This window comes from Rosa chinensis, chromosome 5 (genome assembly GCF_002994745.2).
Source record: "Rosa chinensis cultivar Old Blush chromosome 5, RchiOBHm-V2, whole genome shotgun sequence".
NCBI classification, from domain to species: Eukaryota; Viridiplantae; Streptophyta; class Magnoliopsida; order Rosales; family Rosaceae; genus Rosa; species Rosa chinensis.
The window spans coordinates 88,208,778-88,221,339 of record NC_037092.1 but is presented as its reverse complement, the minus strand read 5'-3'; the positions used below and the strand labels follow the sequence as shown (position 1 = coordinate 88,221,339).

Sequence of the window (12,562 nt, the reverse complement as noted above, 5' to 3'; positions counted from 1 at the left end):
ATGTATAATTCCATGACAAAATATCTTCTTAGATATAGACAGACTCCATGACAAAATATCTTCAATAATTTGTTCAGCTATATGAAAATGATACTTATCTTTCTTAGTGCCGGTCAGACTGGGTTATGGACTTAATATTTTTCTAGTAACTCAAGTGATCATCAATTAATTTGACAATGCTGGTCGACCTTATTTTAGTTCACTATAAATACAAACGTTAGTGAAATCTGGTCTAAACAACAAACAAACTTGCTAGTGCAGCTTTATCACCAAATGGCTAATGCATTCCTTTTCTTCTTACTCTTGATATTCTCTTCCAATATCATCTTTGAAAACATTCATGCTTGCAACCAAAGCGAACGCAGCTCTCTGCTGTTCTTTGCTCTCACTCTGTCTTCTCCTCAGTTGAATTGGACTTCTGCTGATTGTTGCAATTGGCAAGGCATTACTTGTAATCGAGATGGTTGGGTCACCCATTTGCAATTACCCTCCAACGGGCTCAAACTAAAAGGAGCAATTTTCCCCTCATCATCACTTGCAAATCTCACACATCTCACTCACTTGAATCTCTCCCACAATTCACTCTCTGGTTCTCTAGATCAAACTGAATTCTTCTTGTCCTTGAATGATCTCGAAATCCTAGATTTGAGCTATAACATTCTTTTTGGAGTGTTACCATCTTCTCTACCATCCAGTCATATTCGGATGGTGGATCTTTCCAGCAATCGTTTGCATGGTGCAGTTTCATCTTCTTTTTTCCAACAAGCTTGGAATTTGACTAGTTTCAATGTCAGTAACAACACCTTTTCAGGTCCTATCCCATCCTCTATTTGTAGTCCTTCTTCTTCCTCGTTACGACATCTTGATTTTTCCTTCAATAATTTCAATGGTAGTATATCTTCTGGATTGGTGAAGTGTTCTAAACTGCAGGTCTTCCGTGCTGGTCACAATTACCTGTCAGGATCGCTTCCAGAAGATATGTTTAATTCTACCACACTTGAAGAGATTTCACTACCTCTCAATTCATTGTATGGAGCAGTGAGTGATAGAATTTCCAACCTCACCCACCTTACAACCCTTGACCTCTCCTATAACCAATTGAGTGGTGTGCTCCCTCTCCATCTTGGGAAGCTCTCCAAGTTGAAATACATACTCCTTGATTTCAACTATCTGGAAGGTTCATTGCCTCTATCTCTGATGAATTGCACAAACCTCGTTGAACTACGTATGGGAAGCAACAACTTGGAAGGTGATATCTCCATGCTCAATTTTTCCAAACTTGGCCAACTTAGTAAACTTGGCTTGCGGAAAAATAACTTCTCTGGTATCTTGCCGAGCAGCCTCTACTCGTGCAAGTTCTTGAAAGCAATTCAAGTGAATTACAATAATCTAGAGGTTCAAATACAGCCTGAAATTCTTTCATTGAAATCCCTGTCCTTCCTCGCACTTGGTTCGAACAAAGGTTTGACCAATGTGACAGGGGCAATGAAGATACTGATGGGTTGCAAACGTCTCGTATTCCTTTCCTTGGCATCTAGTTTTTTAGGTGAGGAAATGCCGAACGGTGTCGAAATGGTGGATTCTAATGGATTTCAAAATCTTCGACATTTAGATTTGAGTTCATGTAACCTTAGTGGTATAATTCCCTCATGGCTATCGAAGCTGAAAATGTTACAGGTCTTGGATCTGAGTGGCAACAGAATCACAGGTTCAATTCCAAGTTGGTTGGGGACTCTTCTAAGGCTGCAAACTTTAATACTGGACTTCAACCAACTTTCTGGAGAATTTCCAAAGGAATTGTGCACACTACCTATGTTTGTATCTGGACAAGCTGCAGCTCAAGTAGGTCGTTTTTATCTTGAACTGCCTGTCTACTTCCAACCTAGTGCTGATGCAGTGACAAAACAGTACAATTATTTATTTTTTGTCCCAGTTATATACCTAAGTCACAATTGCCTTAGTGGGAATATACCTATTGAGATTGGCCAATTGCAGCTTCTCCAAGAGCTAGATCTTAGTGCTAACAACTTCTACGGCAACATTCCAGACCAGATATCTAACCTAAAGCATATGGAGAGACTGGATCTCTCCATGAACCATTTGTCTGGAAAAATCCCGGCATCATTCACAGGTCTTAATTTCTTATCAAGTTTCAATGTCTCGTACAATAATCTTGGAGGACCAATACCACCAGGCACTCAACTCCAAAGTTTCAATGCTTCTGCATTTGAGGGGAATCAACTTTGTGGTGGCCCACTTCCAAATAAGTGTCAGACAACAGAGGGAGCTAATGCACCGGATATGAGCACCCAAGATGCAAACACCAAGGAGCATCAAATTCCATGGTTTTACGTTTCTGTTGCAATTGGGTTCATTACAGGATTTTGGGGAGTCTGTTGTCCCTTGTTGCTTATGAGAAAGTGGAGGTATGCATATTACCATTTCCTAGACAATGTACAAGACAGGTTCCATGTGATGATAGCAAAGTGTATGGCAAGCATGAGGAGAAAGTTGTTTAGAAGTTAGATAGTAGACATAGTACTCTACTGCTCTTATTGTAATAATCATAATAAAACATTCCCACAAATTTTCATTGACAAGCATGAAATTTTCACGTATATTTACTTATAATTCATACGGTGTAGATCAGTGCCTGTAGTTGGCATACAAGAGGAAATAACAATACATTATTTCTTTTTGTGGCAACTAACAAGAAATTCATATGCACATATATTTGCTTCTGTAGGCCACTTGTGTGGAGAGAACTTGAGAGCAACTAGCATAAAATTCTTGCAACAGATAGAAACATATGCACACTTTATTCTTCTTCCAATGCCAACTCCATTTTAGTTATTTCTACCTGCAACACCATTAAGGAAACTACATTAGTCCACCAAAGATTAGCATAATTCATTCAAGCCTAATCACACAAAGGAAGATGATAGGAACCAAAAAAAAGAAGAAGCACTTTTAACTTTTAAATGGGAACACATTCTCCGGTGTAAATTAGGGTTAAAGAATTTTCTTCAAGCAGAAAACACTCAGCCAAGAAGCTGGGTGTTCATGCAAGAGCCTTCTACTCACAGCAAATAGCAACACGATATAGAAGGTTTAGAGCTTAAAAATTGCAAATTTGGTCTTGGTTTCACTTCAAAGGCATTCCTATCTACATATGAATATGAAACCTTGAAGAATTTGCTGATTATGCCTGCTGCCAAAGTTTATTAACTCAGAATGATCTGCTCAGTGTTTATTAAAGGATCAATGACAAAAATAACAATTTCAAAAAACTATTGGCATCATTTTTTATTTTTATTTTTTTTAATAAGAATATCTACTCCACTATATCTTGCTTAAAAAGGACAAAAGACGTTGCGCAATTTCATTCTTTACTAAATAAACAATTAATTCAGGGAAACAATGACCAACAGTACAAAGAGCATAATGACACACCAGATATGATTTCACTAATCACCTAAACTTCCTAGACAGGGCACGAGATGGGGCTGATAACTTTCTTACATTTTGGAGGGTAAAAATGGGGCTGATAACTATTCTCCTAACCCTGAACCCACCATATGAGCATTGGCCTTAAGAATTAGATCATAGATGGGAGTGATAGTGTGATACCGAGTGAAATAGGATTCGACTATTTGAGCAACCATTGCAATACATAGGTCAAGTGCCTTTCTATGGCCTTCATAAAAAATTGCACACAGACATACATGATGCAAGTATGAAACTTGAGATTCCAAACCTTTAGAAATGCAGGGTTGGAGTAAAACACTACAAACTTCTCACAGATTGTCTTTATCAAAGCAAGCAAGTTTTTGATTGGAAAGGAAAATGGAAAAACTTCTTTTCATCATAACCTCAGAAATATGGAAAGGAAAGACATAACATAGGTTCAACAAGATGATTTAGCAAATAATTCATCAGAATTCTCCTATTAAAAATTTAAAATGACTACAAGAATCTCTTGGTCCTGCAATTGTTACTCTAAATAACCTAAAAAACAAATCGAAAACATTATCTTCCTTTTCCTTTGTTTGATACTTTGATTTGGTTATCAACACAAATGGCATAAACATTTTCCACATTCAAGTTCAATCACTCAGAAAACCAGAAGTTTTCAAACTTTCAAAGTTCTTAACTAATAGAATATGGACATAATTAAAACCCAAGGTCATTCTTAATGTACAATAACAAATTTTCTACAAAAAGAAACTCAGTCTTTAACTTGAAGTAGAAGTAAATGTTGGCTGTGGTTTTTTTGCTTATTTTGCCCAACTATTCAAAGTCAAATTAGAAATCTCAGAAACACAAAATCCAGTCTTTCCCATATAATTCACACTAAAACAGCAGAGGCATTATTTTTCTTGCGAAGTAAAAATCCAAATTTTCCTCACATTGACTCAACGCTAGCTCCTCCTCGGCAAGCCTTGCTCTTACATACAGGAATATCCTCGAACTGTTTAGCAGGCAATTTCTCGGACAGAGCCCCAACGTAAAACTCAACTGAATCAGACCCTTGTTCCATATGCATCCCCGTCACGGTAACCCAAATAAATAGCTTCTTGGCTTGGATCCCCGACACATCGGAAACAGAGCCAAAACTCAGCTTCCCTTTGATGTTCTTGTTGTAGTACACCAACTGATCAAAGTGAACATAACATGGGTTTTCGAGATGGATCTCGAAGGTTCCATCGTCGGAGAGAGTGTAGGATCTTACGTTGTCGGGTAACAGTCCCCTTGGGAGGCCGTACTTGGGGAGGAGGTCATGGACGTCTGTGATTGATTGGAGCGAGGTGGATGGACGGTTGGGGTTGGGTTTGAGGTCTCTGAGGGATTGAGATAATTGGGTTTCTGAGAAGAGGGTTAGGAGTAGAAGGTAGAGAGAGATTTGGGTGATGGATGAGGCCATTGATGATGAGCTATAGGAGAAGAAGAGTGGTGGGGAATTGACTTTGGGAAGAACAGGGGAACAGAAGCGAAGTAAGGGTAAAGATGGGAAGAAAATTGTTTTCCAATAGTGAGCACTGCCGTATTATGATGTAAATTGTAAAAGACTTATTTATTTATTTTTTTCTTTAGTCAATTATATTTTACTAGAATCAAAATTTGGATCTCTCAAAAAAAAAAAAAAGAATCAAAATTTGGTTCTTTCTTGGTCATCTAAAATCGAAATGAAATGATACAGCAGAGAAAGTGAGTTGGGAAAAGGTTGGAGCTTAGACCATGTTTGGTTGGTGGAAAGTCCTTTTCCAATGCTCACTTTTCGGGAAACAAACATGGCCTTTGGGTGTAAAGGTTGAGACCTTCGGAGTTAAAGAAGAGAAAGTGAATCTACAGCAAGTAAGAACGAGTTTTGGAGGAAATGGGTGGAGAGGTGAAAGAGATAGCATTTTGTAGAAGAAGATTATGAAGAAAGAAAGGCCTGATCGACCAAATTTCTTTATGGGTTTCAAATCCCCAACTGAGAATTCTTGGATTGATTGTGTTTTCACAATATTTTTATTATTATTTTTTCCTGGGAATTTGGTGCGGTGAGATTCCATTCCTTGTGTGGAAGTTTAGATTTGATCTTGCTAGAAGCCTAGAAATAGTGAAAAGAAGTGTCAAGGAATATAGCAAAAGAAGATTAGTTTTTGTTGCTGGTTGTGTTTTAGAATAATGATGATCTAAATTATTCAGACGACGTAATTCTTCATTGTAATGCATATTAGCTAAGCTACATGTTTCGATACTTTTCTCTGTTAAAACATTGCTTTTTGTTTTGAATTGATTGTTAATCAATAAGACTGTACGTGCTTTATATAAAAATAATGAAATATTAAATAAATGTTGTAAAATGAAAACAAAAGTGTTTCAGAAAAAGAGAGAGTTTGGGCGCATGGAGATAGAGTGTGTCTATTCATCTCACCATGAGGGGGTTTATATAGGAGTACATGATGTATACAAATAGGCAACGTTTAATAGCAACGTCAATTACTCCTATTCACAATCCTATCCATCACTAATCTATAATGAAAGACATATATGACTCTCCATCTATTTACATGATATTAGCCATAACTATTTACAACACTCCCCATGGATATTTCATGTCAATAGTGTTGCCTAGGCTGAGCGCTTCTAAGTTGCCTCATCAAAAACCTTGCCAAGTAATAAAAAACCTGTGGGAGAAAAACAACATTGGTCGAAGGAGAAAAAGAGAACAACGTGCGTGAATGTGGAGTAGTTGTATCACAATAGAGATAGGTGAAGTCTTCTTATCAGCATCATAAGTAGATAGTATGTCTACGAGAGGGATGCATTAGAGTTGCTACACCAAAACCTTGCCCGGTAAACCCAGTGGGAGAAACCCGTGGTCGAAGGGAAAAGATGAGCAAATGCATATATGTCAAATCAAAGCATCTTTAGGATGTACTATAATTGGGGTAACCATGCTAAAGATGTGCCTCGTTAAAACCCTGCCAGGTAACAAAACCCAATGGGACAAAATAACCCTGGACGAAGGACAAAAAGAGTACACGATGGTCAAGTGGGTATGCTTCAGGATACTCCCCCTGATTTCGATTCCCCCTGAAAATTACATGTTAGGTAATTCAGATAGTTTACGTAGACCAATATCTTGAACATACTTTTGGAATGTATACTTTGGTAGTGACTTGGTGAAGAGGTCTGCATGACTGTCTTCAGATCAAATCTGCTTAACTTCAATCTTCGGATGCTCCTGTTGTTGCTAATTGAAGGAGAACTTCGGTGTAATATGTTTGGTGTTGTCTCCTTTGATGAAACTCGTCTTTATTTGCTCTATGTAAGCAGCATTATCCTCGTAGATAATGGTTGGTTCATCAGTGGTGGAATGCAGTCCACATGTGCTTTGAACATGCTTTGTAATGGCTCTTAGCCATGTACATTCACATACTGCTTCGTGAAGAGCTAGTATCTCAGCATGATTCGAAGAGGTAGCAATAAGTGTCTATTTCGTAGACCTCCAACAAATTGTAGTATTCCCAATGATAAAGACATAACCAGTTTGGGAACGTGCCTTGTGCGGGTCTGATAGATAGGTGAAGTCTAGGGTTTAGGTGAAGTCTTCTTATCAGCATCATAAGTAGATAGTATGTCTACGAGAGGGATGCATTAGAGTTGCTACACCAAAACCTTGCCCGGTAAACCCAGTGGGAGAAACCCGTGGTCGAAGGGAAAAGATGAGCAAATGCATATATGTCAAATCAAAGCATCTTTAGGATGTACTATAATTGGGGTAACCATGCTAAAGATGTGCCTCGTTAAAACCCTGCCAGGTAACAAAACCCAATGGGACAAAATAACCCTGGACGAAGGACAAAAAGAGTACACGATGGTCAAGTGGGTATGCTTCAGGATACTCCCCCTGATTTCGATTCCCCCTGAAAATTACATGTTAGGTAATTCAGATAGTTTACGTAGACCAATATCTTGAACATACTTTTGGAATGTATACTTTGGTAGTGACTTGGTGAAGAGGTCTGCATGACTGTCTTCAGATCAAATCTGCTTAACTTCAATCTTCGGATGCTCCTGTTGTTGCTAATTGAAGGAGAACTTCGGTGTAATATGTTTGGTGTTGTCTCCTTTGATGAAACTCGTCTTTATTTGCTCTATGTAAGCAGCATTATCCTCGTAGATAATGGTTGGTTCATCAGTGGTGGAATGCAGTCCACATGTGCTTTGAACATGCTTTGTAATGGCTCTTAGCCATGTACATTCACATACTGCTTCGTGAAGAGCTAGTATCTCAGCATGATTCGAAGAGGTAGCAATAAGTGTCTATTTCGTAGACCTCCAACAAATTGTAGTATTCCCAATGATAAAGACATAACCAGTTTGGGAACGTGCCTTGTGCGGGTCTGATAGATAGTCTATATCAGCTTATCCAACAAGGCGAGCATCATTCCGAGGATTAAGGGGGTTTGATCCATTCCTTGATGCGTAGGGATAGAATAAGCCCATATCCGCTGTACCTCTAAGGTAGTGAAAAATGTCTTTTATGCCATTCTGGTGGCGGCGTGTTGGCACAGAGCTATATCTAGCTAACAAGTTCACATCGAATGAGATGTCCTGTCTAGGGCATTGAGCCAAGTACAATAATGCGCTTATTGCACTTAAATATGGGACTTCTGGCGCCAATATCTCTTCGTTATCATCTGCAGGCCAATACGGTTCTTTCTAGACTTCAGACGACCATGGGTGTGCTTGCTTTTATCCTCATTAAAGCGTCTTAACATCTTCTAGATGTAATTTGGTTGATAGACCAAAATTTCATATGCACTTGTCCTCGAGCTTCAAGTCGAGACAATAACTTTTTTTCCCAAGGCCTTTCATCTCAAATTCCAACTTCAGGTGCTTTGCGGTTTCCTTGATTTCTTCAAGAATATCAATCAAATTCATGTCTTTGACATAGACCGCATAATTACAAACTCGGAACTTGTTTCCTTAATAAACACGTAAGGGCATAGTTTATGATTCACATATCCCATCCCGATCAAATATTCACTTAGACAGTTATACCACCTCATCTAGATTTTTTCAATCTATAAAGTAAACACCTCAAAACTAATGGAGAGCGTGTTCCGTGGTCTAGAACTATTTGCATCGGGTGTCATAAGTCCTTCAGGAACTTTCATGTATATCTCTGTATTGTGATCGCCATAGAGATAAGCTGCGACCATATTCATAAGCTGCATATTCAGTTTTTCGGAAACTACCAAACTGATAAGGTAGGGGAACGTTATGACATCCATTACGGGAGAATATGCCTCCTCGTAATCAATCACAGGGCGTTGAGAAAATTCTTGTGCCACTAGACCAGCCTTGTGTATCACAATCTCGTTTTTCTCATTACGCTTCCTTACAAATACACATTTAAATTCTACGGGTTTAACATGGGGGGGGGGGGGGGGGGTGTAGGAACAACAGGTCCAAACACCTTTCTCTTTGTCAAGGAATCTAATTTGACCTAGATTGTTTATTTCCTTGTTAGCCAGTCTTCTTTTCATTGATATTGATCAACAAAGCAAGGTTTGAGGTCATCGCATATTATAGATTCGGTGGCCACCGTAAATACTAATATATCATTGATGATAATTTCAACCCAATTCCAAATCTCACTAAATTTACCGAGTTTCTCTATTCTAGGGAGTGGGTTCAAATATTGGAGCGTCCCCCAACATCGTCTCTTCTAGGACAGACCCATAATCCGGATTTATCTCATGAGATGGATCGGTTTGAGATTGCGATGTTAAGAGGATTCATTTGTGCCAAGTTTACCCTCTTTTGGGGATAAGAATCCTTCGAACCTAATGGTCCATCTCGCTTCTGGGCAGGGACATATGACTGGTTAGCCGCCATGGTCGTACCTCGTCCATCTAGGACGACATATCCTACAGGGATGTCTATCTTTGCAGGCACATTTACAGCAGGTATATATGATCTCGTCACTTTAGCTAGATCAGAGAAACTGTCTGGCATATTGTATTGTATACTCTATAGATCTAGAATTATCCGCACTTCAGTATTTTCATGCGGTTTGGGGATCATGATGAAACATAGTGGGGACATTTCATGTTAGTTCACGCCGTTCATTAGGAACGGTGACGTTCTTATCTCCCCTTAACAGCGGGAAAACTGTCTCATTAAAGTAACAATCCGCAAATTAAGCGGTAAAGAGATCGCCTGTCAAGGGCTCTAAAGAGCAAATAATAGATGAGATTCATAATCGACATACATGCCCATCCTTGGTTGAGGACCCAATTTTGTACATTGTGACGGCACAATTGGCACGTGGACTGCATACCCAAATGCGCGTAAGTGCGAAACATCAGGTTCGTACCCAGTCACTAGCTGTAACGCGGAGTAAGGTTGGGTAGCAGTGGGCCTCAATGGGACCAACATAGCTGCATGCAAGATTGCATAGCCCCACCCAAAAACTAGAAGCTTGGTGCGCATTACCAAAATTCTATTTGCGAGACCGTCTTGGGTGTGAACATAGGGAACTATATCTTCAGCATCAATCCCAAGGGATATGCAATAATCATCGAAAGACTTTGATGTAAACTCTCCGGTATTACCAAGTCTTATAGACTTTATGGGATAATCCGAGTGGTGAACCCTCAATTTCATGATTTGGGTGAGAGTTTAGCAAAAGCAGAGTTTTCTTGCAGACAATAGTGTAACATGTGATCACTTTGTCGATATATCAACCAAAACCATTAATATTTAACTGGTCCACATGGTGGTTGGATATGTCCACAAATTTCCCTTGCATTCTGTGCAGAAAAATGGTGGTGTATGTACTAGTCTTTGCATATGATGGTCTAGTATTAAATATTATTAATTAGTATGGCTTAGTGTGTCATTATATACAAGACCCTTATTCAGAAGGGGATGCACCTGCGATGAATTGAGGATACGGTGCATCATACTTTAACCTGGGTGTCCCAAACGGTCATGCCATAGCAAGTAGTTGCTTGAATTAGTTAGCTTCTAGCTAACAGATTTCAATTTCTCCAATGTACGCTTCTGGCCACACACTTTGGAGGTTATGCAAAGATATTACACTCATTTTTCTCAGTGGTTTCAGCGTGATAACCGTTGGTTCAAATACAGAAGAACGTGGAGATTATAAGACCTCATTAATGGTAGGTTCAGTACCATTGGACAACATATAGTGGGTTTTGCCATAATCCTCTATCAGGTTGGATTGGCCTGATACAGTTGTCACAGAGGTATGAATAGACAATAAGTTTAAAAAATATCTCCGATCTGGGAGTATGGTGTGCATAATAGCACTTTTAACCAGACAACAAACTTCCCCACAGAATATGCCTATTCATTTATTTAATTCAATGGATCACATGTATGAATAAGTTTATTGAATTAAATATATTCGAACATAACCACATTTCTATAATCCAAAATAATTGAAAAACATAAATCACCAAAATCCAAAGATGTTTTATTCATTAAGATGAAATAGATATGACACAAGGGGCCAATTATACCCATGTTTTTGAGTTCTAATCCTCGGTATGTTCATTTACTTCCCGAAAATCCATGATCTCTAATGTGGAATAGATAGAAAATGATCCTTCAATAAAGTTGGTATTCCGAGTTCCGCGACCGGCGTAATACTCATCTACTGCTTAGGCTATCGCACAACAAGTGAGGGACCAGCAGTCAATTCCTCCACATCGATAACAAAGATCATGCTGATTCTGGTGGCAGCGGGTCAGACCAGTGTTCCTTTCCACTCGGACTTGCTGAGTTATGGCATCATGGTTCCTACCACGTGGTCCTTGGCCACGTGGAGCCTGATTACATGGCCTCTTGGGCTTTGGCCAAGTGGCAGACGGTCATATGGGCTAATTTCGTTATGCCAATCATGTCTTGCTTCAAGCAAGAAAATGGTCATTTGATGGTGAAAGTGCTCTTCTAGAGCGACCCAAAGAGTCTGTGTATCCTCTTCATCGGATACTCAACTTAGAGTGCTTTCTCCATATGTTTCTTTATGAAAATTATGGCACTCATATTAAAAGCCTCAATGATGACATTGTTAGCATTGATTGTTGATCTCATCTTCTTTGCAGTCAGATGAATTTTCACATCTTGAGTTCACTTTAGATAGTTTCTTCTGGAGATCTCCAAAGCAACAAAGTCAAACATGTTGAGATTTAACATTTGTTACAGGAAAGGAACAAATAATATTAGTGTTTTGGGTAATATCATCCATAAACAAGTAATGAGAACTTCAGGTTCTATAACATGGTATGAAAAATCGGATTAGACATGTAAAATCTACTGGTTTTATCATGCGTGGTGAATTTATGAAAGAAACTTCAAGTTTCTTAAATGGCATTATCGAAACTACAAGTTCGATTTATGTATGAACTACTGGTTCATTTAGAACTACTAGTTCATTAGGTACCTGTATTTTCTACACATATATTCTAGTGCGAAAATTTAGACAAGTAACATAAAAATATTGAATAAAGTAAATTGTAATAATATATAAATGGAAATCATAAATCAATTGAGATATTAATTTCATGCTAGTAATATAACAGATTAATTATCACACAATTATGTAAATAAATGCTTCTAGCAATTAATTACACATATTAGATAGGGAGAATCTATTTACAATATGAAATCATTTTTCCTTTTATTTTTGATTCTGCTGGACCAAAGAAGGAGTGAGCTTGATAGTGAAGCCTATCGGGCTTAGTCTGCGGGCTCTTGACGTAGGCTTTCATGCGCTAGTCAAAGAGTATGTGAGGCCTGCTGGGCTCACACTGGTCTGTCAAAGAATGAAAAGCTATTAGTCTACTCTTTTGGTAACTCCAATTGAATATGACCAGGTAAGGAAGGATGAGGTTTAAGTGGAGCGAGACTCACTTAAGTACACAGCCTCATCTGAACCTTGCCTAGACATCGCATCCAACTGGATTAGCCTAGTTGGAGAAGATTCATAACCATTGTCATGGCAACACGTGGCGAGTTTCTGTGCTAGCCT

The 12,562-nt window shown here is 38.7% G+C and overlaps 1 protein-coding gene and 1 long non-coding RNA gene across 2 annotated transcripts in view; one reads left to right on the top strand and one right to left on the bottom strand.

Annotated features, from left to right (window-relative positions):
• LOC112165351 overlaps positions 1-5,019 on the top strand; it is a 29,965-nt gene extending 24,946 nt beyond the window's left edge. The window contains exon 2 of the long non-coding RNA XR_002922808.2: positions 4,838-5,019. This is a non-coding gene — a long non-coding RNA (uncharacterized LOC112165351). The remainder of the gene's footprint in view (positions 1-4,837) is intronic.
• LOC112165345 lies at positions 2,594-5,024 on the bottom strand. The gene is made up of 2 exons (XM_024301840.2): positions 4,410-5,024; positions 2,594-2,860 (listed from the first exon to the last, which is right to left on the bottom strand). Exons 1-2 carry the CDS (start codon positions 4,922-4,924, stop codon positions 2,857-2,859), a joined length of 519 nt encoding a protein of 172 aa, XP_024157608.1. The 5' UTR covers positions 4,925-5,024; the 3' UTR covers positions 2,594-2,856.
• Between the last annotated feature and the right edge of the window lie 7,538 nt (positions 5,025-12,562).

Excerpts from the sequence above, each read along its gene's own strand:
- LOC112165345 (XM_024301840.2), bottom strand. The coding sequence starts at position 4,924 with ATGGCCTCATCCATCACCCAAATCTCTCTCTACCTTCTACTCCTAACC.